Source organism: Pipra filicauda, unplaced genomic scaffold (assembly GCF_003945595.2).
Source record: "Pipra filicauda isolate LSUMZ 115617 unplaced genomic scaffold, ASM394559v2 scaffold252_size1811890_pilon, whole genome shotgun sequence".
Classification (NCBI taxonomy): Eukaryota; Metazoa; Chordata; class Aves; order Passeriformes; family Pipridae; genus Pipra; species Pipra filicauda.
The window spans coordinates 1304618-1331000 of NW_024104368.1; the positions used below are offsets into that span (position 1 = coordinate 1304618).

Below are 26383 nucleotides of genomic sequence, written 5' to 3' on the forward strand. Positions count from 1 at the left end.
CAGCACATCAGCACCAGCTTCATGACTGGCTCTAATGACACATGCACTCAGAGGCTCTTGTGATTGTCACAGAGCAGGTGGCACCTCAATAATCTTTGCCATTTGCTATACAGACCAGCGCAGCATTACCAACAGGGGCGGCTGATTTACAGAACAACTCAGGATGGCAGGAACCAGAGCAGCAAACATCTTTAGACAAGGAAAATGCTGCTTCCTTTCACCCCTTTCACAAAGTTGCCACTCACATTGTTGTATTCACCAGCTTCCAGCTTTGAAAACACTGAGACTGACTTTGTAAAATAAAATTTAAAAAAAAATAACTAAAAGAATGGGAACCCTGTGAAGTTTTAGTCTTCCAAGACCCTCATCCCAAATGCAGCATGCAATTTCACATGGGAAGAGGCCACTGGCTGACATCACAGGAAAAATCATTGGCCTCATGATGCCCCAGAGTTGCAGCCCACAAATCCAAGTGAAGCAAGGAGACGAGCTCAGATTTTGCTATCAGATGAAGGTATGATAAAAAGACTGCAAGCACAGGCGTAGTACGAGTCTTCATTAAAGCTTGTGTTTCCAGATACTAAATATTACAGCAAAATTCTCCAATTTTTCCCTCATGTTTAAGTTTTCTGTGTTAATATGGCCTCACTTATGACATTATGTGAGTACTCAGCCCTACTTTTTTCCTTCACTACCCCACCTCCATTCCTAGAGGCCAGGAGAATTGCACCCGTGGCATTTTAAGTAGAGGAGCTGAGAAACAGTGAGCACATGACACTTGCTGAGGGACATGGAAGAAATCTGTGACACAAAACCCAGTTTCACAACCTCCAAAATACAAAAATTTCTGTTTTATACAACCCTAGTGCTTCAGTTAAAGGAGAAACACCTTGGGAAAATGAACAAAAATAAATTATAAAGAAAAATACAAAAAATTCATATCAGCTTCCATCACGCACCAGTCACCAAACTATGCTATGTTAATCAAATGCATCACCCATTGTGACTCATTCTCCCATGGGATGACTTTTCCATCCCTTTCCCAAAATAGAGTGCAAGAACACTGCACTGCAGAAAGGTGGGCATGAGAGATGTAGATCTCTGCTCTCCAAAAAACCACACCCTTAGCAAATGGAGCACCTTTTCGAGGCCACTCTGCCATCTTGGTCAGCTCAGCCTAAGCTGACTATTAATTAGTATCATAAATTAAAGCCCAGTGGCTTTAAGATTGAAAACTCTTCCAGCAATTGCCCGGTCATTATATTATTATGTCTTTATCATGTCACCTCTCAGGTTGGTTCTTGTTGGATTTTTGAGACAAAAAAAGATCATTTACTGCACTTGAAACTAAAGAAGCAGCATTTTTAACCTCCAGTAAACAAAATCTCTGAGCTTTTAAATCAACCAATACTGTGAAACTGAACAAATTAAATCAGTATTTGTTATAAAGGTACCCAAAGAGATGAGATGACCATCTGATAATGTATTCCCAGTCTCATATTTGAATAAGTCACAAAATTTCTCAATCTGTTTGGCATATTTATTTATAGTCATTTATTTTGGCCTTAAGAGGACTTCACACCCCAATTGCTTCAGGGGCTCTGTCATGGCTACCTAAATTTTCAGCCAAAGAAAACAGTAAGACTGATTTTAGCAATTATTATCTTCTCAAGTCACCCTCGCCCTCCCAAAAATCCACTTTTTTGATATTTGTAATTTCTGGACATCTCTCACATAAACTTCGTACTGCACTTTGCTTTGTCTAGGGAGCACAGAACAGAAGGTACACTTCCAGCACTGTAAGCCTAATTCAGCCATGAAGGCTTTTTAAAATAATGGGATTAGCATAAGGAGATCATGTTAGCAAAGTTGAACACTATTTCTCTGCCCTCAGAGAATGGCGTGATTTGCCATCTCCCACTGACTTTACAAAGTCCATGGTTTCACCATTTAAGATTTGTTGAAAAATCTCTGCTAAATTTCCTTAGTCAGCTCAGACATTTCACCACCTGGTAAAGGATAAGTAACAGGAGTATCTGCAGTCACATTTAATTGCTATTACAGATAACCTCGCCTTCACAAGATTTTTTGATGATTTTAGATACACAATTTTCCAAATGGAAAACTGTATGAAAATATGTCCAGATACATTATTTTACCTCCATATAGTACGAAGTAGAGTTGGAAAGGTTCAATTAGGTCATCTATTTCATTCTTCAAGCCCTCTGTTACAGGACTGTCCTCTTCAATACATGTACCACATTTGTCCATATTTATACTAAACGGCTTAAGCAATGAGCTTTCATCAGTTTTTGTCTACTAAAAAGGTAGGTGCATGATTAATGTTTAAACACACAATCTGCCTTTCCAAGTGAAAGGGAAGGAGTCCTTGAAATTAAGGGTAAACTGGAGTTTGTGTAGAATATTCAGGCTTTATTCTATGAAGGCCAAGCTTTCTGCAGAGTATATTAAACTCACCAATCCCTGTTGTTTGAAAAATGACAAAAAGACCAGGCATATGCATCAACTCTGTATGCCTGTGCAGCTAGTGGAAAGGACAACTACGGATCAGGTAGCACCAAGGCCCCCAACAAGATCATGTAGCCCACAGTCAAATCAGCCTCACCACATTTCCAGTGGTAGCAGCAGACAAGACAGCTAGCTTGGGAGTGAGCATTGCACTGCAAACTTCCCTAAATTCCTTCAAACTAGAAAACTAGCTGCTTTCTCTGGGATACCAGACAAGGGACGTGTAACTCCATAACTCATCTTTATCCCTTAATGTATATGGAAGGGAAAAGGTGACTCTCTCATGACATTTTCCAAAGGGAAGACAAACAGCTTACCAGCTCAGAGAGGTGTTATTTTATTTCTAATGTTCTAGAAATCAAGACCATCTAATCCCACATGCTAAATAAAATAGGCACTCACAAAATAAAGTCAGTACTGATTGTAGGAAGTTGAATTTTGTAGGAAAGTTCAGTTATAAACAGTCCCCTCTAGAAACATAGGGTTCATTTTTACATCTCTGTGTGTTACACATACACATATAAATAATACTCAACCACCCATAAATACAACACCAATGTTCACAAGCACAAGACAGAAATTAGAAGGTAAAACATTCACATTTCTTAAAGCAGCATTAACTCACCCACAGTATACAAACAGGTTTATATAAAAGTCACTGGAGCAATGTTATAAGGCAAGGTGACAGGATTAAAAAAATAACCCAAGGTCCCACCTTGAAAAGCCTACAAGAAGGTCTTTCCAGAATGTTGGGTCTTGACTTTGTTCATATAAAATATGAGGTAAGCCTATGAAAGTTGGGCCAGAGCTGGATGAATTTCATGGGATGTTATGTTCCTAACTCTATACTTAATTTGCAGCACTCTCCTCCTTCCTACATCCCTCTGTGAGACTCTGCATTTCATTATGATCCTACCTCCTCCCTCATGCCAAGTGTTGCCATTTTGAATAGTTTCTAAATTTGAAAGGGTAAGGGAGGAAGAAAGAAAACTAAGGAAATGCAGGTGGCAGTTATGTGAGTGACATGCTGTAAGCAAAATCCAGCTGGTCTGGAGACACCTCCGTGAGCAGCAACTTTGCATTCTTTACTTGCATACATCTATACTGTCCTGCTTATTCAGATGGCCAGATAAGCCTTGTCAGATCTCTTCTGTGTTTTTTTCCATTTTCTGATTCAGAGATTTTGCCTGAATTTTCGTCAAGTCTGAGAGCAATGGGGCAGGTGGGGTGACGTGAAAAATGACATTATTATCCTGTAACCTTAACCTTAGAACTTGCTGCCACAAAGGTGGTAGTAATCAGATTATTCACAGAGACAAGACTCACTTCACAGTCATTCAGTCAAACAACTGGACACGTGTATTAAAAATACAAGAAATACCTGGACATAGGCCCTGCAAGAGCGCTCCCTTTTCTGAAGCTGAGTCCATAAAGAGAGCAGATTAAAGACGGAATAGAAAAAACAAGTTAGTGACAGAACAAGGGAAAAAAATTGAAGAAAATGCCTATGAAAAAAACCACCTCATTTCTCTCTTAAACAAGTTCTGAAAAGCAACCAAACCAAAGGAGTGATTGTGTGTTAAGCAGCAGTGGAAGACTGGAAGGACTTGCTCCAGAAATATGGGTTAGTCCTTTTTCGGTGAAGTAAAGCACAGACTGGTAACTTTGCAAGAGCAGCTGTTAGATGGTGGGAGATACTGAAGTCTAGTAGAGATACTCAAGAGATGATGTTTTCCTTGCAGTTTGGAGATCACACATGACATTTCCACGTCAAACAAGGCTGAAAAGGATGAGGCTGAGTGGTTATTTACATAAGAGGAGCGTGGGCTCTACAGTCAGACAGTGCTGATGGCACAGTGAAAGTTTCAGAAGATTCCAGGGAGCAAGATGTGTGCAGGACTGCATTCTGATACCGAATGGACCTGTATGGACCCATCCTGACAGACCTGCTCAGGTCTCTGTCAAGACAAAACCTGTAATGTTTAGGCTTCACTGCTGTGGGCTTGTGTAAAGCCAGCTCAGGCACGTCTAGTGTGATAACACATTGTATTGAAGGAGAGAGCATTGCACAGGGCTCCTGATAGTGTAAGGGCCATTGAAGAAGATATATCAATGAAATGGGAATTCAATTTAGTATTTCCAATTAAGGCCATTATCTCCCTTTTGTATTAAACCAATTCTCCAGGGATACACTATCCATTCCTTTCACGTCAAGTTGTGCTTTCCTTTGTAATTCCTAGGCCTAAATGCTTTATATGCTGAATAGCTTTTCCACAAAGAATCCCACCTTTTCCATAGGAGCCACATTTAGGACTGTACTTCGATATTCATTCCTCATGCCTGATAACTGCACTTTTGCGTATCACGAAATTCAAACAGGCACCTCTTTACCTCCATGGGACCTTGCAGGCATTCTGCAGCAGTGCACAAGAATTGGTGAGCTCTACATCACTGCAATGAAACCTCGCAAAATCAGGCTGCTCAGAGCCACTGGCCTGACTGGGTTTGCTTTTGCTGATGTCCCTGGTTGGAAATTGCACATCAATAGAGATTCAGGACAACCTGTACTCTCAACACACAGCAGTGCAATCCCATTAGTACAGTTGAGAGCCAAATTTGTCCCCAAGAGTTTTGAGGCTCTGAAATAAACAAAATACACCCAGGTATCATGCAATGCCTAATTTCAATCTCTAATTCATCAATTTGTAACAGCAGAAAACTTCCTCTGGGTAAATCTGGCCAGTATGAAGACTCTACAGAAACAAATGGAGATCAAAGAAAGCCTTGCTGAAAATTACAGAGCTATCCACTCAGGGGTCTGCCCAGTCTGCAATGGAGCAATTATTACCTTAATTAAGCCTGATCCAGTGGAAAGCATAAAGCTTTTAGTGACAGGAAAGTGACTCCTGAAAGATGATGGCTTTTAAAAACTCTGATTATGACAGTTAATTTCAATTCATTGTACACCAGCTTGTTAAAAAAAAAAAACACCAGTAAAAAGCAGCACAGGTGATTACTTTTGGATACTCAGCACATTTCCTGTAATGATTAAAAGAATATTTAATGGCTGGTGCTTACTTTATTTCTTCTTTCTGACTAAACAGCACTAAACAAAACTCTTTGCAAATTACTTTTTTCCCTTTTTTTTTTTTTTTTTAAATACTCTTGATCACCGAAGAGGAAAATGGAGCAGTAACTCTGCTGCCTTTTGTTTGCCCAATACTACTTCCAAGTTGAATTCATGCATTCGTAAATGAACACAAGCAGTTGCTCTTCTAAAGAATTAAGTGGGGAATGAGAGCAAGTAAATTACTGAGCCTGTCATTTGGATCACTGACTCGCATCGCTGTTTTGCAGGACTCCACGTGGTGTGGAATTTTAATGTGGAGTGCAATTGATTTGTATGAGTTGCTTGTGCAAAGATGATGGCAAGGGGAAGAAACCTGCAATGGGGACCCCAGGAATGACAGCTGAGCCAAGAAGCTCTGCCTTGTCCAGTCTTCCCCTCCCCTCAGTAACTCACACCTGCCCCCAGGATACAACCCCATTTCATGTAATTGAAACAAATACTGTGAAGTGACATAAAAAAGATGAAAAATATGTGCTTGCAAAGCTGAAGTGACAAAATGTTGGGTGTGGCTGGGACACATCCAGAAGAGCAAGCAGACTACAACCATGAAACCTGTTAGTAGGTGACATTAATTGCTAGTTTTACCTGATGTTGTCAGACATCACCATCATTTAAACAAAGACCCATGGTATGATTATAACAAATAATGTTATGCTGATGTAACAGTTAATAAAATTATTACCCACATTGTTAAAAATAGCTGGAAGCAGCACTAATTAAAAGCATTGGGATAACCCAATTCACAGCACATGCAAAGCACATGAGATGCAGGACTTCAGTTCCCATGTGACTGAAATGTTAAACAATCCCGAAGGCCTTTGCATTTAAAATAGCATCAGTCTATGATAATACCTTACAAGAAAAAAGACTATGTTACTTCTCTGAAAAGCATTTATCTTCATAAGACACCGAATAAATTTCAGGTTTAGCTAGGATCATTTATTCCCTCTATAATCTTGGGACTAAGTTCTGTCCATGCTTACATGAATGTCAGAACTGTCAGAGCCTGACAGGCAGCTGGGAACAAAATTCTGTGTCTTATTTTAACTGGGTGGCCAATATAACCACATATGCTCATAGTCACAGGGTTCAGCTGCTCTTTGTTCTAAGAACCAGGCCTGCACAGTTCCCTGTCAGAATCCTCGGTAAGTCCTATCCCACGTGTTTACATGAGACTCAGTGATAAAGAGGGCCTTTGACTAAGGAAACCCTCAGCTTTAAATGTATTCTTACATACTCCACAGCTCATATTTCCTGCCACAACTGGCAACTCCTAGCACCTTTACTGCTATGTAGCAATTCCACTTACTTCTGGAAATGACAAAAGGACTAATAATTCTTCTTAAACTGGGGCACAGAAACCACACTGTTGTCATGCAGTAAGGTGTTTCTGGGTTCAGTCATGGGTTATCACTAAAAAGGCCCTCTAATACTAAAGCACCCTGAAACCCAATGTATAAATATGATGATGTCTTATGTCCCTTTTGTAAATGTATCTCCAGTGTAAATGAATGTTTCTCTCTGCCTCTGTTTATATTTGTGCATAGAAGTGTTCATTTAACCTTCACATCAGCCTCCTGCCCCCGCCTGAGCCCCTTTGTTTTTACCTTATTTAAGCTGCGTGCAGCACTGTCCTTCCCGCCTGGAGTCAGGTTCCGGAGCTGCACGTCGAGCAAGTTCACCAGCTGGACCATGGCGGACACGGAGTACGCGATGTCACCGGCGTACAGGTGGTTTTTGGTGTGCTCTGCGAGCTCCCGGGCAATGTTGGCAGCCATCTCCCCCGACTTCATCTGCAATCGAGAAAACAGAGGAAAAGGTTGTACCCAGCTGCTAATGTGATGTTACTCCAGTCCCTTCCAATCCCACAGTTTTAAGCAAGTTAACTCCTCTCAAGAAGAAGAAACAGAAAAGAAATGAAGAAGAGGAGAAGAAAAGGAGAATAGAAGAATTTCCCAAGAAGTAAACCACATCAAGGGTCTTCATCTTTTTACCATGAACAGTGTTTTGAGTATGGTTATAAATGTGTGTTTTCCAGCTATAGTCACCCATGTTGGCTTCAACAATTTCTTCTCATGGGGCACTGTTTTCCATGGGATGCCCATGCTAATGAAGACTTTAATTAGCTTGTTCCATTGCCTTACCTATGCCACTTGAAAAAAAACAAACCATATAAACAGTCTCTCCTGTCAAGGAAGAGCAGTTTCTGATTCCAGAAGGTTACCTGATGATAAGTGATGATTTTTGCTACAACTCCTGCACAAAAATGTTCCTTGTGAAAGGAACAAAAATAGGTGACATAACCCAGATCAACCAGAGAATAAAGTTCACAGTTCCCATCTTACGGATTTAATAATCAGGTGCTAATTTATCACTCAGCATTTGCACGCAGGCTCCTTATCACACAGGCCACATCATCTATAATGGGGCTAGTGACTCTCAGCATGCATAAAAGCATACTAACTCAGGACCAAAAGGCTTCAGGTTTCAAGCAGAGGCCCACTGGAAGGGAAAACCCAGCAGACTGTTCGGTTGAATCTTCTATTGAAAGACTTTTATCATGTAGTTGAATCACAAAACTCACAAATCACCTGCAGTGAAATTCACTGTGTAATTATTTGCAAAACTCTAACTTTGTCCCCTGTGGCTTTTTCCTCTTTCTTGCTGTGTTTTGCTCTCCCTATCTGGTACCCCTTTTCTATGCCATGGGGATTTGGGACAGGGCAGTTGGTCCCATCTCCTTTTTATGAGAAGCCCACTACAAAAACACTATTACAAGTAGCATATATATGCCAGGGATAAGGAGAAATTACACAGGATGACACTTTAACGAAGCTCCCACTTCTCTGTCAGGCTCAATGATCAACTCTGCTGGGCTCTTCATACGAATTTCCAATTGTTTTATCTTCCAAGAGCTAAAAATCAGATATTTCTCTTGTTCCCTCAATTTCTGGTGCTTATTATAAAAGTAAGATTCTAGGGAAAGATTATAGGCTGAGCTTCTACCTCTCTGTAAATCAATTAGCTGAGTTATAAATGAATAACTTACTTTTATCAATTTGACAGCAACAGCCCATCTGATTTAATGAAATCTAACTGAATATGTTCATATGTTCGTCCTCAGAGAATTAAAGCATATGATGATATAGAGAAGATAAATAAAGGAGATAATATGTTGTTCTTCCCATTAGAGCAGTGATAACATATATTCAAAAACTAAATTATTTCTTCCTCGTTGCACAGAAGGCTAATGCCATAGAAACCAGATCCTATTCTTACAGCTGCCTGCTCTCCTAAGCAGCTGAAGAAAGCCACACATCAGCACAGAGGCTGAATTTTGACCTCTTCTGTTGGCTCTCAGAACTTTAAAGAATGATTGCATCAAATCCCTTTACATAAAGAAATCAATTTCAACATTTTCCTGCAGTTCATCGCTGGAGCTTAGCATGTATCATGACACATTGTGTTTCTGTAAGCTTTGCAGAAAACTGCAGGAATTCAAGACCTTTTTTTAGATCTATTAGAAAAGAAAATCCCTGCTACCCAATATGTGATGCTCACATTTTCACTTGGACGACAAACCTATGCAAACTGGCACGCTCAGAGAAAATTGCTCAGGTGCCACAAAGACAAACACAAGAGTTTTCTTTCCCTGCAGGTTGCTGTTGTTCCTATCTGTCTGCTAAAGTAGTGTGGGCTGGTCACTAATAAACCCTTTTTCCCTCTTCTCTTGTACTGACCCTAAAAACTGCAAAGCTGAGGAATTCTAGTGTGGTCAGATAAACAACACAAAAAATAGATAACAATTGAAGAAATGCCCCAGAAAAAGGCAGACTGAAGCTCAAAATCTGTGAACTCCTGGGACACAGAAGTATTTACCCAAACTTTTTCACATGCCCAGGTGTCCTGAAAACACAGAGATGTGCCATTCCCTTGGGACAACGTTTTTGGCTGACAGGTAATGAAGCTACTTCTTAGCACTGACAATTCCAAACCTATACACTGTCATACAGAAAATGCAGGTACAAGTCACTACAGCAGTGCTGAGACACTCGTCCATTCTGGCTGCGCGCATGAGGGGGCGTCCAAAATGATGGCTGTGTGACATGCTAATGCTAATGTCTCCAATTCTTTTAGAGCATTTTCCACCAAAACTGAAGTGCAATCCTGTCAGACCCAACTTCTACTATCAGTCCCAAATGTTGTCTGAATATTCCAGGGCTAAGATATATATCTGGTCCCTTATAACAGGACTGAGACCCTTTTTTTGGTTAATTCTACGTAATGCTCAGCAAAGCTTACTGCTGCCCAAGAGGATGCATTGCTAACTTACTTCCCTTCTATAAAGCACTTCTCCACATCTTCCTCTTCATTATTGCTGCATGGAAAACAAGCTCTTCACAACTTACTTCTTCCAAAACATGTAACACTCTTTAACCCAAACTAACATAGTTATGTAGGAACACGGGAACAACCCTTAAGAGGTTCTTCAGTGGTCAGGCTGTAACTGAGAGGTAAGCAAGAAGTAGGGAAAAAATGTGCAAGTAACTGACCTTTTTACTGGGAGGCTCAAGAAAAAAAAAAAAGGGAATTAAAAATAATGTATCTTTTTATGATTTGAGACAACTTTTTAAAACTTTCTATCTTGATTATGAAAAAAAAACAAACTTAAAAACCAAAAAGGATTCTGGGATAAAAGAAAACATTCTGTTCAAAACAAACTGGGTTTCTGGTTATTTTTGGCTGATATTTTTCCTTTTACAAACTGATTAAATCTAGTCTTAGAGTGCTAATTTGAAGGTGAGAAAAAATGTTTCTCAATAATGAATAATATTTAAAGAAGAATAATAATGTTTCTCAATAATGTCAACACACAAAACATAGTTTTATAGCTTTGCCAAAAAAATTGTTCCCCTCTTCTATTTGGACATAATGGCAGGATTCAGGCTAGATTTACAAATGATCATTGGCACACCTGAAATCCCTCTTGTGCAACACTATGCTAATATTTCCAAATTTGTATCATTATCTTGCACCTTCTTATGACTGAAAAGACTGTGAAATAATAGTTGTCAGAGAGGACATACATTCCTGCCTGTTTCATATATGTCAATGAACAGAAGCAGGGAGTTTTGCCTGGAAAGACCAACAAAGACCCTCATGCAGCAGTGCTCACCATTTCAGCCCCACCTTTCTCAGAGGGAACTGACTGCAGAAGAGGACAGTAGAATAAAAATGAGAGAAATTGCAAAAAAATAGCTATTTAGGGAAGAAAACTTGGAAGAAATAAGAAAGATACTGGGAAGGGAGTGAATGTGTTAAAGCACCAGTAGTCATAAAAGCAAAAATATTTTCCTGCAGCCCGAGGTTGACTGATATCAAAAAAGAAAAAGACGATAAGAAAGACTGAACTCGGATTTTTAAGAACAGTGACATAGAGATGGACTGGTCAGCTGGAAAGACCATGAAGTAGATGCTGTTTTGTGGAGGGACAAACAGCTGACAGGTTTCATCAGGCAACATTAGTCAGATAGCAAGGTTATAACATGGGCTGTGAGCTAACTTTTGACACTGTGAAGACTTCACGGCCTTTTTCTTTCCCTAGCAGAAATTTCAACATACATGTGTGCGTTCATAGAAGAGAGTCAGAGCATATATGTAAACCTTTTCTTTTTTTTTTTGAATCACAGAATTGATTAGGTTGAAAAATACCTCTGAGATTATCAAGTCCCGCCTATGAGCAAACACCACCATGTCAACTAGACCATGGCACCAAGTGCCACACCCAGTCTCTTCATAAATACCTCCAGGGATGGTCCTGGACCGTCCTCCTGGGCAGTCCATTCCAATGTCTAATCTCCCTTTCCGTGAAGAATTTTCTCCTAATGTCCAACGTAAACCTCCCCTGGCACAGCCTGAGACTCTGTCCTCTTGTCTATCCTGTTGATGGTTGCCTGGGAGAAGAGGCTGACCCCCACCTGGCTACAATCTCCTTTCAGGTAGTTGTAGAGAGTTGTAGAGAGTGATAAGTCTCTCTTCAAGCCTCCTTTTCTCCAGGCTAAACTCCAGCTCCCTCAGCTGCTCCTCATAAGACTTGTGCTCCAGAGCCTTCACCAGCTTCATTGCTATTCTCTGGACTTGCTCCAGCACCTCAGTGTCTTTCTTTCTGAGTACAGAGGGACAATCACTGCTCTGGTCCTGCAGGCCAGGATGCCATTGGCCTTCTTAGCCACCTGGACACGCTGCTGGCTCACGTTCAGCCGCTGTCAACCAGCACCTCCAGGTCCTTTTCCACTGAGCTGCCTTCCAACCACTCTGCCCCAGCCTGTAGCACTGCATAGAGTTATTGTAGCTAAAGTGTAGGACCTGGCACTTGGTCTTGTTGAACCTCATACCACTGGTCCCAGCCCATCCATCTAGCCTGTCTACACCCTCTGCAGAGCCTTCCTATTCTCCAGCAGAGAATCGGCACTCCCACCACATGAACAACCCATTCCATTCAACTTTCCTTTTTTCTTTTATTGGATGATACCCAAGGATATAACTAACTAATTAAACACAGGTTATCCAACAGAGAGTTGGATCACTGCTCTCCATATAATACAGCAGAGCTAGAGAACACTGAAAAAGTGGTTTTGAAATTACAGTATTCAAACAATTTAAACTGCATTTTATGACTCTTTAATAATACATCAGCCGTGGCATCTGGTCCATCCTGTCCATGACAGCACTCTGAAAACGGACTGTCAAAAGCAACTTGGACGAAGGATTTCATCATGGTGTCATCAGGACTGCAACTTCACCTTCAGGCCTGGACACTACGACGTGGTGATGTCCTACACAAAACCTCACCTCCTCTGCAATGCATGCCCAAGCAGATCTACAATACCTGAGGAAGGTACTGTGAACCCTAAGGTTCATCTGCTCTTTGTGAGGACATGATCTAGGCCACTCAGGAGGACATGTAAATCTAAAGCATGTGCTTTAGATTTACAGATTGTGTCTTTGTGTGCATTCCTGAAGGACACAAAAGCTTTCTGTTCTGCTACAAAAGAGGCCTCCTCCCTTTCAGTGGCTTGAAGCTGAGTATAGTGGTGCCTGTCCTCTCAGGCAGTACCCAAAACTGAAAGCTGCAGCAAGGAAGCGATATTTTCAGGCAAGTCACACACTGCACTAAGGATGGTGCTGATGAAAGCAAGAGGTAAAACAAACAGGCTGAGACTGAATGCATGACCCCATGATCAGGACGATGCAATGTATCCAAAGCTGACCTTTTTGCTTCCTGTTACTGTATGACTCCAGAAATAATCCAGGTAGCAGTGCATAATTCAATTGCACTGGCAAGTTTATTCTCCTGCTATGTTACGAGGGCACGGTAGGCACCAACAATAAAGTTAAAGTAAATGTCAGGAGGCCAATGAATTGCTGAAGCGAACATTTGTTCTGATCTTCCATCAAGCACAATAACTCTAATGGAAGCTAAGAAATGGCTGTAAAACCTAATACCGTGATGCAAGCAGGCAAACACCAGTCTGAGTACAGCAGGAGAAAGAAAGAAGTAAATAATAATCCTTCCTTCACTACAGAGATATGAAAGCAAACACAGCATTTCCCTACCATCTTTTCTGGCTGAAATCCCTCCAGGGGACCCATCACCCTTCTTCCTGAGCAGGGTGGAAGTTTGGACCCAGCAGGTGACAGAAGCAGAGATTATTGGGAGACAAAGCAGATTAGGAATGAAGACACTGAGCAGGTATGAACCCTGGTTGCCAAAAAAGTATTTCTACCCATTTTGTCAGCTGTGCTGCAGCTGCAGACACTGTGGGATGGGTGGTCCAGTGAGGACCCAGGAGAGCTAGGGATGCAGGGGAGCTGAGCTGCAGGGTGTGAGCACCTCTGTCCTCATGGCGCAGCTGGCTTACTGCTTCCTCTATCTGCCCCCATAGCAGCAAGAAGAAAAGCTGACTTGGCTTAGAGGAGGAAGGCTCCTTTTTCATCTTTAGAGAGGTGCTGGAGCAAATCTGCAAGCCCGCAGAAGGGAAGTATCCCATCCACAGCAGGGATGTGAGAAACAAGTTCTTGATTTATGGATAAATCAGTCTCCATCTCTTAAGTGCAGCAATGATTTTCTAGCCTCTTCCTTGGGCAGGGAAACCAAGCAGCTATTGGTTATTTTGGAATTAATTTAAAATTGTGTTTACTCTAAGGATCCTACTGAATCTTAAAGGCATGACATCCCCATGAGCCGAAAGACGAACTGGTGGGGAATAAGATTGGCCTGGCTGAACAGAGAGCTCTGGCTGGAATGAAAGGAAAAATGGAGAGCTTATGACTTCTGGAAAAAGGGGCAGGTAACTAAGGAGGACTACAAGGATGTCGTGAGGTTATACAGGGAGAAAATTAGCAGGGTCAAAGCTCAACTAGAACTTTGTATGTCTACTGCCACAAAAGACAATAAAAATGTTTCTCTAAATACACTTACAACAAAAGGAGGGCTAAGGAGAATCTCCATCCTTTATTGGATATGAGGGCAAACATAGTGACCAGGGAAGTAGTTGAGTCACCAGCCCTGAAGGGATTTAAAAGACATGCAGATGTGGCACTTAGGGACATGGATTTATGGCGGACATGGCAGCTTTGGGTGAATGGTTGGACTCAATGATCTTAGAGGTCTTTTCCAACCAAAATGATTCAATGAATGCAAATCCCAACACAAACCCCTAGGCAAGCCAGACAGGGCTTTCCCCTCAAAAGTCACTCCTGGAAAGTCTTGATGTTTTGTAAAAACTCTCCATAGGCAATGGGTCACATAACCCAAGATCCCAGTGAATTTCCACTCAGGTAAAATGAGATCCAGGGTAATTTGGTAGATTCCCAAATATCAACTGGTAGAAGGTTTCCAAAGCCGAACATAACTAAGTTCCTTCGGGAAAGAAAAAACAAAATCAAGTCCCAGTTGTAACCTGGGGGGCATTTCTGAAAACCTGTCTGTTCAATTTTAGCCTGCTATGAAAGCGTGTAACAAATTAAATGGGGCTCATTTGTTACGCAAATGATAGCTAGAGTTTCAAATAAAATAAGCCTAACCCTGATGAAGATTTCATCAGTGCAGGCTATTATTTCCCTCTGCTAATGGCTTACGGCCTAGTCATCTTCACCGAGCAGCAAGAGGTCTCCCAGCTGCCTGGGTGAATTATGGCTAGAGTAAGTAATATTAACCCCTCCAGGATCAGTATGTAGGTCATAAAACAAGAGCTGCACAGCTGCCAATGCCAGCAAAGGCAGTCTTTATTAATCAGCTCGCTGGGCATATGGCAGGAGAGATGCCCACCCTCCTACGTGGGACAGAAGAACTATGGGCTTTGGAAGGGCTGCACCATATCACAGCAGTCCGATGTTACTGATGTCTTCCCTGCCTTTGGGGAGGGACAGGTATAAACACAGATGAAGCAAGACAGTGATGATCAGGGGCATATGTGCAATTCACAGGCTGCTGAGCCTCAGTTAAGATGAGGGACGGGGAGCAGTGGTTCTTTGGGAGTGCAGTGTTATCACTAGTGAGGTTCCACAGGGTTCCATCTGAGGCCCTGTGTTCTTCAACATCTTCATAAACAACTTGAACACAGGACTGGAAGGGATACTAAGCAAGTTTGCAGATGACACAAAACTCAGAGGAGCTGCTGACTCCCTCGAAGGCAGGAAGGTCCTGCAGAGAGACCTCAACAAATTAGAAGACTGGGCAATAATCAACCATATGAAGTTCAACAAGGGGAAGTGCTGGATTCTGCACCTGGGATGGGGCAACCCTGGATGGGGAATGAGATGCTGGAAAGCAGTGCCACAGAAAGGGACCTGGGGGTCCTGGTTGATGGCAAGTCGAATGTGAGTCAGCAGTGCCCTGGCAGCCAGGAGGGCCAACCGTGTCCTGGGGGGCATCAAGCACAACATCACCAGCCAGTGGAGGGAGGGAATTGTCCTGCTCTGCTCTGCACTGGTGCGGCATCACCTTGAATATTGTGTGCAGTTTTGGGCACTGCAATATAGGAAAGACATAAAGCTGTTGGAGAGTGTCCAAAGGAAGGCAACAAAGATGGTGAAGGGCCTTGAGGGAAAGCTGTATGAGGAGCAGCTCCAGGTCTGTTTAGCCTGGAGGAGACTGAAAGCAGAGCTCACTGCAGTCTGCAACTTCCTCATAAGAGAAAGGGGAGGGGTAGGCACTCATCTTTTCTCTGAGGTGACCAGTGACAGGATCCAAGGGAATAGCCTGAAGTTGTGTCAGGGGAGGTTTAGGTTGGATATTAGAAAAAGGTTCTTCACACAGGGGGGGGCTGGGTACTGGAACAGGTTCCCCAGGAAAGTGGTCACAGCACCAAGGCTGACAGAGTTCAAGAAGCATTTGGACAATACTCTCGGGCACATGGTGTGATTCTTGGGAATGCTCCTGTGCAGGGCCAGGAGTTGGACTTGATGATCCTTGTGATCCCTTCCAGCTCGGCATATTCTGTGATTCTGTTGCTATCGTGCAGCAGCACAGCTAACTTGCAACGCTGGGACTTGCTTGCTCTGGCTAAAGGAGTGAATAAATCCCCACAAATTGCTATAATAAAGATTCAGCCCACAGACTCTACGGCGTAAACACACATCTGGTCTCTGTTTGTAATGAAATCAGCTGAAAGCACCACTGTGCATTAATAACAAAAACGCTCAACATATTGCTACCAAATAAGCTCTGCTTGTCTTGAACTTCCATTGTCACATGTTAATGCACTTTTAACACTGATAAATGATGAAGTGCTAGAAAACATTCATCAAGGGACTTAAGAGTCAAGAGGTATGCATTACTGTGGCATTGTTTTCTATTTCATCAGTTCTGTTATAATTTGTGCAGAAGTTAAAAACAGAAAGTCAGAGGCACAATGCAAACATTTCACATTGAGCTTGCCTTTCTTTGGTAAGGATTTCTTAACTAGAGGGTTTATCCTGTGCTTGCGTGACATGAAAAATTCCTGGAGGATGCGTGACAGGGAGTTTCCTTTTGCAACAAGTCAGTATTTTCCATATGTCCACCCACCTCCTCCTCCCTTTTTCTCCTTTTCTTGCCACAAACAAGAAATGCCATTCACTCTAGTTTAATTCCACTCTCCAGTTCCTCTCCTTTGCTTTCCCTTACCCTCTTTGCCTTAATTTCCATAAGACAATCATAGTCTTGCTTTCTCCTTGTAATTCCTGGCTACTATGCATAGCTCATGCTTTATGTGTGACCGTCGATCCCTTTAGGTTCCTTGTGTGAAAAAAAAAAGGGAGCTCAGGAAGGTCACTCTAGACTCAGAGTTGTCAACACATGGGAAGGGTTTTACCTTTTGAGTAATGTGGTTGATCCAGGGTGAAGAGCAGTTGCTAAGATCAGGTCCTTGGGGTTCCCAGATACCATCTGGCGCAAGACATCGGAAAGTCGCAACCCCTGCAATAGGAAAGCCACTGCGTTCAATGTTATTGGTTACATTTTGCCCCCAGCACACCATGTCATAGGCTTCATTTCACAGTGACATACACCTCATGCAAAACCTGGGAGCTTATTAGTGCTCAGGTCCTCAGTAGGACACTTCTGCGTCATCTCAGTGTCCTAGTCTCCCATCATCTTGATGCTTAGGGGCCCTAAGACGTAAAAGACCCACGAGGTAATGCAGGAACACTATTTCCAATTTGCCAAGCAGAAACTACAGAGAAAGGACTTTGCCTTAGGTCAGGCAGGAAAGCTGCCCGGTACTAAGAAATCAAAACTAGATCTCAAACACTGAGCCAGCACCTTGAGTGCTCTGCCTCACCACTGGTGAATCGGATCAGACCCTGTGCCTCCACTTCCTTTCTGCTTTCTGAAGATTTTATGGCTCTGAATCATCATTACACCATTTGGGTGGATACACACACAAGTTTGAAAGCTGTGAATGCCAAGATGTAATGCTGGGCTTTACTGTCAACCCCCAAGTGTCAAGAGGGACTTTAGAGGAAAGAGCTGTTTGGAAAGAGCTGCCCAATCCCTGCTGCAAAAAACAGCAAAGTGCCTCAGGCCCTTTCAGACAAAGAGAAATGCATCTGAAATGGTGCAGTTAAAGATCGTTAAAAAGCAAGAAAAACTTTCTGCCCCCAGAGAACTGAACTCTTCAGCATGAAATACAGGCTGGTCTGACAGTAGCTCCAATTAAAACCAGTGAGAGTTTGCTCATGCCTTCAAAGAGAGTTGGAAGAGACCCATTGCTAATATTCCACAGCTTTTAACAAGTTGCATGAAGCACAGAAATTAGAGATGGGAAAGGTTTATGGCCATCCCCTATCAATAAATTGGATTATTTTATTTTCCTTAGCTATTTTCATCCAATCCTTAACTCCTGTGCTTAGGAAAGGGCATCCTGCATCCAGCCTTCATCTTCACAGCTTTGGTTCAGAATATCCTTTCCCCTCTCTGGGAACCACATGATACTTTTTGCATTAATTTTACCAAGTAGGGCTGGGAAGGACAGCAAAAATGTTCTTTACCTATTCTCACCACTGATGCCTTTCCATGCCCCTCATACTTTAACAGGTATTTTATCAGTCTGTCCTCACCAAATTCAAGAGTGAGTCAGTATTCATATACACAGGTGTGAATGGCTATCTAGGAATGGAGAATTAACAGAGATTCTTCTCTGCAAGCCAGATCCCCTCAGCCCTTATTTTCAGGCAACTTCCCCCACTTTAAGATTTCTCCTTTGCAAGCAATTTTTGGGGCTGGACACCAAGACTAGTGTGAAAAATAAATATTTTTAGAAAACTGCATTTGTTAAAACAGAGAACTGAACCATATGCCAAAACCCGTCCTTCATTTGATTGTGTTTTAAATTGAACAGAAAATTTCCAAAAGCAACATTTTTCAAGAAAAAAATTGGGGGAAGAGTAGAAGAAAAGGGGCAAAATCTTTCTTTTGAAAGATTTGGCTTTGTTTCTCTGCTGCTTTCTCAGCTGATCACGCTGGATGCTGGCTCCAGTTTGAAAAATCACTCACACTGGTTCAGAAGCTTCAAAACACAAGTTTTTTTGACCTCCTCCCCCATCCCCTCTCTGCCCCAAAACAAACAAAATATTAGCCATCATCAGTCAGTGAGTCCAGGGGCTACAAATACAGGCAAAAACAGGAAAACAGGTGCATCATACATAACAGAGCATTTTACAGCACATCAAGTGCAACCCCACAGGGTCTTTAGTACTTGTACTCTCATTGACCAGATGCTAAAGATCCTGCACAAAAGTGCTCAGCATCTTGAGGCTTCATCCCCAGCCAGCTGCTTGCCAAACCTGACCAAGGCAACGCAGACCTGACAGAAGGCATCAGCGTGCTCCAGTGGTGAAAGCTGCCCACTCACAACGTGCCGTGGGCAAGTGGAGGCAGCTTGCTGTGCCCTCCCACCCCTCGACTCACCTATTGAGCCCATGGGACACGGCTGCTTCGCCACCTGGCCCTGCCGAGTCCGAGACCACATGATATCGCGGGCTTCCACGGGGTCACAGCTCTCCGCACCGGCGGGCGGCAGCTGGGAGGAGGCGGGCGGGAGGTGCGTGGTCATCTCGTCGGGGACGTCGGCCATGGGCGATGGTGTGCTGGTGCTCCTGTTCCTCCTGCCAGAAGCCGAGGTGGTGGTAGGGCGGCCGGTGGTGCTGGTGGCCATCCGTGGTGTGGTGCTAGCAGTGGTGCTCCCTGGGCCAAGAGCCCCCGAAGTCGATACTCCTGAAACAAAGGCAGAGCTGGTTAAAGAGAGGAAGGAAAAAGGACTCAAGCCTACATCCTGAGGATGTCCCCTCCAATGACTCCAGTGGCCTGCAGAGTTGTAGTTGGAGCTACAGCCAAGGCAAGGCTTGCTGTACAGCCACCTTTCACAGAGAAGCTGGAACAGTGAGAGAAGCACATAGGAGGGTAATGACTGCTGGAGCACAACTGATTTTCCAAAAGCACTAGCCTCTGATGAAAATAAAGCTGCGCTTTATGCCCTCACCATTTTTCTTCCTGGCATTTTAATGTAAAAATCTTATTTTCCATCTTTTAGGGAACACCTAGCACAGAAGTGCTTTTAATTTTTTAGTGTTGCTGAAGACCCAGCTGGTGTGGACAGAAAAACATTTTCCATGGTGTAATAAAAAAAACAACAACAAACAAACCACACCACAAATCTATCCCCAAAACCAGCTGTGAACAGAGGGATGAACACAAGACTGTTCTCTGGAGCAAGTCATTAATTGTCTCTGAGGTTTATGCCTTGCTGCTTCATCCCAAGAGCAGCATCTGGCCCCTTGAGCTGCAGGCCATGTGACACATGCAAAGGTGCACATCAGCCCAGCCAAATCCTCGAGAGTGTAATGCTCAATGGGCTAATTCATTGAAAACCTGCAATGAGCAGTCAAGCAGCAAGAAGTGGCGAGCCTGCTTTAGAAGTGCATTAACCCATTGTACATCCTGCAATAGCCATGCCAAGTACTGTGTGTGGGGAATATTGAGGGATTCCCACCTTATAATTACCTTATTTAGCCCCCTATTTAGACCAAGGTGCTTGCACAGACTGGAGCTTCATATGGATTTCTTTATGGCTTGAACTGAAACATCAGGTGGGGAAACTGAAGCAGTTGGCCTCCAAGTGCTTCCCCATCACCCCTGTCATGCCATGCCACATACAGCTTGTGAAGAAGCCTGCTTCTCCTGCCTCCTTTGCCTCTCTCTAAGCACCCTTCTGCTTCTCTCAACCTAACACTTTTACTCCAGTTAAACACCAGATATTCACACGCCCCCTCAGTCCCTGCCTAGGGAAACACTGGGGCTAACTGGGAAATGCAGGTAAGGAAGCCATATGAACAGGCTTGTCTGATACCATTCTCACTTTAATTCCCAGGCCATAACATCTCACTACCATCCCACCTCCTCCAACATCCAAAAAGCCTTCAGTCACTGTTGCTCCATGTCCAGCAATGGGAATCTGAGTTTCTACACTAAAGACACCCATGTGTAAAGTCCAGCTTAGCCAAAAATTAATATTAAATGTAACGATTGTCCTGTCGCCCCAAGGAGCACCCTCTTAACTATCCTGCTGTGTGAGCAGGTTCAGCCTGCAAGCTCCTGAAAGGCCATCCTTTTCTAGGTCCCTTGAAAGTCCCATGCTCACTACTTGTGCAATATTAGATAATAATGCATAATGGGGTGCATTTCAAGCATAGAGAGGCCTGCATTTGCTGTAAAATAGGAGATTTTCCATTCTGAAAGTTTTTTTCTGTTATTTAAGTAATTTAAGCCCATGGTGCTCTGAGTAACTCTCCTGCCGCAGAATACTCAATAATACGGTAGTTGAAGCACATACTTGCTCCGGTTTTACGTAATTTTAATCCAAGTCTGAGATACCCTCTCCTCAAAACCTAAAACTCAGCATCATCATAAACATAATTTTCTGAGGGATAAGTATTTTCCAAGACAATGTTCAGTTTTAAAATCCCAGTTCTACCGTGCCTTGGAAAACAGGATTACCTTCTCCCCCAGCCTTGAAAAAGGCGAGCAGCAGCAAAACAAGCACTAGATCACCTGAGCACCAGGACACTGATCTGAAAACGGGTCTCCCAACCCCAGTGATCAGATGTTCCAGCTTTCTCCTGCCACCTCCCTTTCACAATGAGCCCTGATTTTAAACAAACTCCGAAAAATACAATGTACAATCCTGCAGACCTTCACAGATTTCATCTAAATTTTGCTCAAAGCTGCACTAGATCACAAAATGATGATTTCCATCTGACATTACTGGAAGGATTAAAATTTGTAGAGAACTTCAGCAAATTTCTGCTTTTACTACAGCAGGTCTTGCCACGAGTATGTGTTTTATTTCTTCATAATATAGACCAGCCTGGTAGATAGCAACCTGAAGAATTTTTCCCATTTACTCGTGCAATAAGAAGTTATTTTCCTTTTGCAAAATTAACTACGCCATGCACTACAGGCATAGAGGCAGTGAGCAGATATAGTGGATGCAGTTTCAAAGCCAAAAACTAGCAAATCTCATTTAAAACAATTCTACAGTCATTTGTGAGCATATAGAAACACATACTAAGCACCCAGGAGCTCGCCTTGATCCACACGCAGGAGAGCTGCATTTTTGAGCCTAGTTTTCATTGGAAATCATTGAACGTCCCACAGCGTGCTGTTATTGGAATAACTCTGGCAAGTTTACTGTAGCAGTTAGGCACAAGGGATTTAATGGCATTTTCCTCCATCCATAAAAAATTGAGCTGTTTTATCTTCCATAAAACCCTTAGCACCAGTGTCAAAATCTCTTCGAGGGCTTGTTCTTCCAACTTTTTTCTTGTTCCACTGGGCTTTCTTACTGTTTTTAAAAATAAACACATCTACCATCTACATAGGACACGTTATAAAAAAGCTGCCTCAAAGTGGTCTCATGGAGTGAGACGGATGGGATATCACTGAACTGAGTTCAAAGGTTTGATTATCCAATAAGTCAATTTGGTAATGAGCTCCAGCAATCATGATCACCATGCTAACACCACCTAGTTTCACCGGCCCCAGGCAGCACTGCTTGCCAGTTTTGCTCACAGAACCGTGTGCTTCCATATGAAGTTAATTGGTAAGAAGCAAAAGAACAGGAGATCAGGATCATTTACATACAAATGATTCTCAAATCCAAGCATAACCACGAAGAGACTGCAACCTGTGCAAAATTACCTAAATCCTACATCACAGAACAGAGATCAAACCTCCAGATTAACTCAGGCTGCCAATAAACTGTGAATCTTTAACTCGGGGGAAAGCAGCATTGCGGCACTGCTTTGAGAGAAAGGTTCTTCAGATAATGCTTCACAATACAATTCTTACTCCAAGACAGGCACCTTTAAAAATCATCAACACTACTATAACCAGAAATGTTGATTATTTTACTTTTACTGCTTGTCTTTACCACACCTCACCATATCAAGACTTTAAAGGCAGCTTCTGGGTAAGATTCAGTTTCTACTCCTTTCAAATTCAAGACTTTGCAGACTTTGATTCCACAAAGCACAGCACTGGGACAGGAATTTTCAGTGCTCCCAAGAAAGTGAATTAGAGCTGTGGAAACATTTCTTCCCCAGAAACACCCCAAAGTGATACTTCACTTTTTTCTTCCCTGCCTTCCTTAAAAAGCTGGCACTAACAGTGGAAGACTAAATTTTGTAGCCATTCAGATTAGAGCTGCAGCCATAAAAAAACCAAACCCAAAACATTTCCAGTGTCCACAAGGGAGTAATTGAAACTCCCAGAGGAGCCTCTCTCTACTTAGGGCACACTGACTAGCAAGAAAATAGAAATTTTGGGGTTTTTTTTTCCTTCTTTCTTTTATTTCCCAACCGTTACATAGAGTTCATGCTTCTGGAGGCAGAATTTTGCTTGGTGAAAGGAAAATCACGGTAGGAATTTACTCATGGGGAATAACGTTAAATAAATAATGGATTGTCTTTTTTCTTTTTTTTTCTTTTTCCTCCATTTCTGTTGGTTCCCCTTTCCTGGAGAAGTGACATGACAAGTGCACTACTGGCCTGAGACCAGTACTATGTATTTGCCATCAGGAAAATCCAGCACACGTGTCATCTTATCTTCTGCTCTGTTCACCTCTTCCTGGTGCTCCTAGACACGTGGGATTGCATTCCCAAATGACTCTGACTAGTCTTTTCCTGTAACAAAAGCAGCTTTGATTGCAAGAAAGGCTATTTGCTACGTTTTGTATAATTTTTTTAATTTTGGCACCCAAGTATCCAGCGCATGACCTGGTGCACTCAATAACTGAAAATACTTTTTAAGAGATGTCATGCACTTTCTGTCCCATGAATGAAGATAACTGGGGGCCCCTCGAGCAGAAATTGCAGACAAGATTTCCTGGGTGAGGCTCTCTGGCTTTTGCTAGGTAACAGATGACAGAAGACATCCATCAAGCTCTGCCCCTGGGGTTGCAATCCCAAGGTTTGGCCTGACGGCTACGTGGTACGAGCCAGCACTTGCTCACTAACTGGGAGAAGAGGCTGCACTCCAAGTCTCACGCTCAAGGTCCAAGCAAACCACGATGACTTCACTCTCTAGCAAGTTTTGCGTTCCCGAGCCTGACGCTCCCAGTAGACGTGGTGGGGTGCGGGCAGCCAAGAGCCCCTGCCTGCGCTGTGCTGCACCTCTGCAACACTGGACCAGCTAATCCAAGCAGTCTAACAGCAGCAATCCAAGCACACCCTTGAGCATGTCCAGGCTGTATGCACAATTATTTACACCTGTTGCTGCTGTGCTAAGACAAACAGAGCATTGCAGGATTCTGAAAGGCTGCGAGAAGCACAAAACCTGAAGGTCCCTCCCTCACTGCTCATTTCGCCCTTTTCATATTTGGCAACCACATCCTTTGCTTGCAGCATCCCTTTTATCATTTGTTCTTCTACTGAAAGATGGTGCAAGCTGTATTTACATAGCAAATAAGAAGGTTTAGGCATGCCTTGAAAGAAGCAGCACAAAAACCCACAAACCTAATACAATTGGAGGATTATATCACAGCTGTTTTTCTCTTCCCTGTCACATAAATGCATCTCACGGGAATTAATTTTCTACAGGCATTTTCAAATGCATTTCAGAACATTTTCTGAAACTCACTAGAAAAAAAAATTACTATTGGAAAGTAAATATATTCCCATTTTCTTTTGCCTTTTTGGATGTTTTTTCAAAGAACTCCATGTAAGGCGACAGAAAAGAATGACTGAACTCAAGAGGCACCCAGGGTGAGCCTTAGACACCATCAACCCAGTCACTGACACACCAGTGGCTTGCAAAGTTATACTGAGTCCATGCCACAAAAGACATCAACCTGCAAAACCATCTCATGCTTAAAGTCTGCTGGAATACCAAAAACTACATGCTGGTGCCACCCAGGAGCTGAGTATTCAACACGACATGTTATCTTCAAGAACGCAACTGCACACAGCCCTGCACCCTGAAAAAGTCACATGAAGTATGATATATGAATCTTCTTTTTCCTCCCTCTTAACACAGGGTAACTGGGGAAAGCAGAGGTGGAGGATGCTGCATCTGAGGCAAGAAAGATCCGTTCCCTTGTGGACTGCTGACAAATGAAGAAATCCAGGAGCTGGGGGCCAGAGAATTGACAAGGTGAGATTAGCCCCTAAATTATGTACAGCTCCTTCCACGTGTTTGAGAGATACTATGATTTATTTTTACTGCAGGTGAAGGCCAAGTCGGCCTCACATCAAACATCTGAACAGTTCTCCCCTGTGCTCACACACGCCATTATACGGGGAAGCTGAGCCAAAATCATGCATGAACATAAGTTCACACACTGCTTTTGGAGGGACTGGGGTTTTGGTTTTTGTTGTCAGAGTTTAATTGACTGAGACTGACAAATGGCTTACAAAACCCACTGATGGGAAGGTTAGATATGTGATGGCCCCAGAATATTCAACATGGCACATCATCTTCAAGAACGCAACTGCACACAGCCCTGCACCCTGAAAAAGTCACATGAAGTACGACACATGGATACATAGATCTCCTTTTTCCTCCCTCTTACCTAAGACAAGTTAAGAAGGAAAAGCAGAGGTGAAGGATGCTGCATCTGAGACAAGAAAGATCCATTCCCTTGTGGACTGCTGACAAACAGAGAAACACTTTCTGGATTTTTATTTTCCTATCTCTTCTAGTAGGGAATCAGTTTTTGTGCCCAAGGCTACTCTGCCCACATATGACTTTTCACTGGGCTTGGGCAGATGCTGCAATTGATATGGACCATATGTTGAGCGCCTGTACTAGGGGGAAACCTACAGCTGTGGTCCAAGACATGGTGCAAACTCAGCTGTTTCAATGCACTTCAAGCTGGAATCACTTAACACACTGGGACTTTCCTCTGAATATCAGTTTGAGCATTTAACATAAAGAACAAAGAATGACAGCTGAAGTGTGCAAAATCATTGCAACAGGCTTAAGTTCACTCAGTCTGCCCCAGCTCGCCCTTTTTCACTGCACCACCACTCTCAGCAAGACAATACATTCAAAGCAGCCACCACATGCACCAATTTTCAACAGGTAAAAAATATGTCTACCAAAGCCCTTTTGACTCAAAACTCTACATTTCTGACCATGACCAATGTTCATTACATGTGCTGGATTGCTACAGAAAGGTTGTTCTGTCAAAAATATTCTAGCTATTATTGCAAACTTCTAAGTTTTGCCTGAAAAATAAGAACCCAAACAGCAACCTGACTGTATTTTTGTGAAATATCAACTTTTATGCTTCTGTGGGACTTTTGTGGGGGTGTGCGTGTGTCAGGGCTTAATAATTTTTCTGGCTCCAAACAGCTCTTAATGTCAGGTCCCCAATTTAGTTGTCATTTGAATAAAAGAAAATACTTCTTTATTTTCTTTTTTTTTTCTCTCTGAACCCAGTCTTCTCCAAGAAATTACTGGATCCTGTTTAAAATATGCAACTTCAGAGACATCAGACAATGTTTTAACTGTTATTTTACAGCACATTGGTATATCTAGCAATACGAGGGAATGAACGGGTACAGCATGGGAGCATCACCTGTTGTCTTCACCATGGTCCTCTTCTATCAGAGGAGAGTTCCTACAGTCATAGCTCTGGCTTCCTACCCAGGACCTCTGCCAAATACACCTTTGTGAATCTC

The 26383-nt window shown here is 42.7% G+C and overlaps 1 protein-coding gene across 24 annotated transcripts in view; it reads right to left on the bottom strand.

Annotated features, from left to right (window-relative positions):
- The window catches only part of ADGRL3 (adhesion G protein-coupled receptor L3), a 512372-nt gene that overhangs the window by 88525 nt on the left and 397464 nt on the right, over positions 1-26383 (bottom strand). For 20 of the 24 annotated variants that reach the window (XM_039382062.1, XM_039382059.1, XM_027725031.2 and 17 more), the window contains 4 exons: positions 19113-19418; positions 17017-17120; positions 7267-7452; positions 3911-3949 (listed from right to left, as the gene is read on the bottom strand). In XM_039382062.1, coding sequence (XP_039237996.1) covers positions 3911-3949; positions 7267-7452; positions 17017-17120; positions 19113-19418 — 635 coding nt within the window. The remainder of the gene's footprint in view (positions 1-3910; positions 3950-7266; positions 7453-17016; positions 17121-19112; positions 19419-26383) is intronic. The other 4 variants (XM_039382047.1, XM_039382055.1, XM_039382054.1 and 1 more) reach the window with 1 other exon arrangement.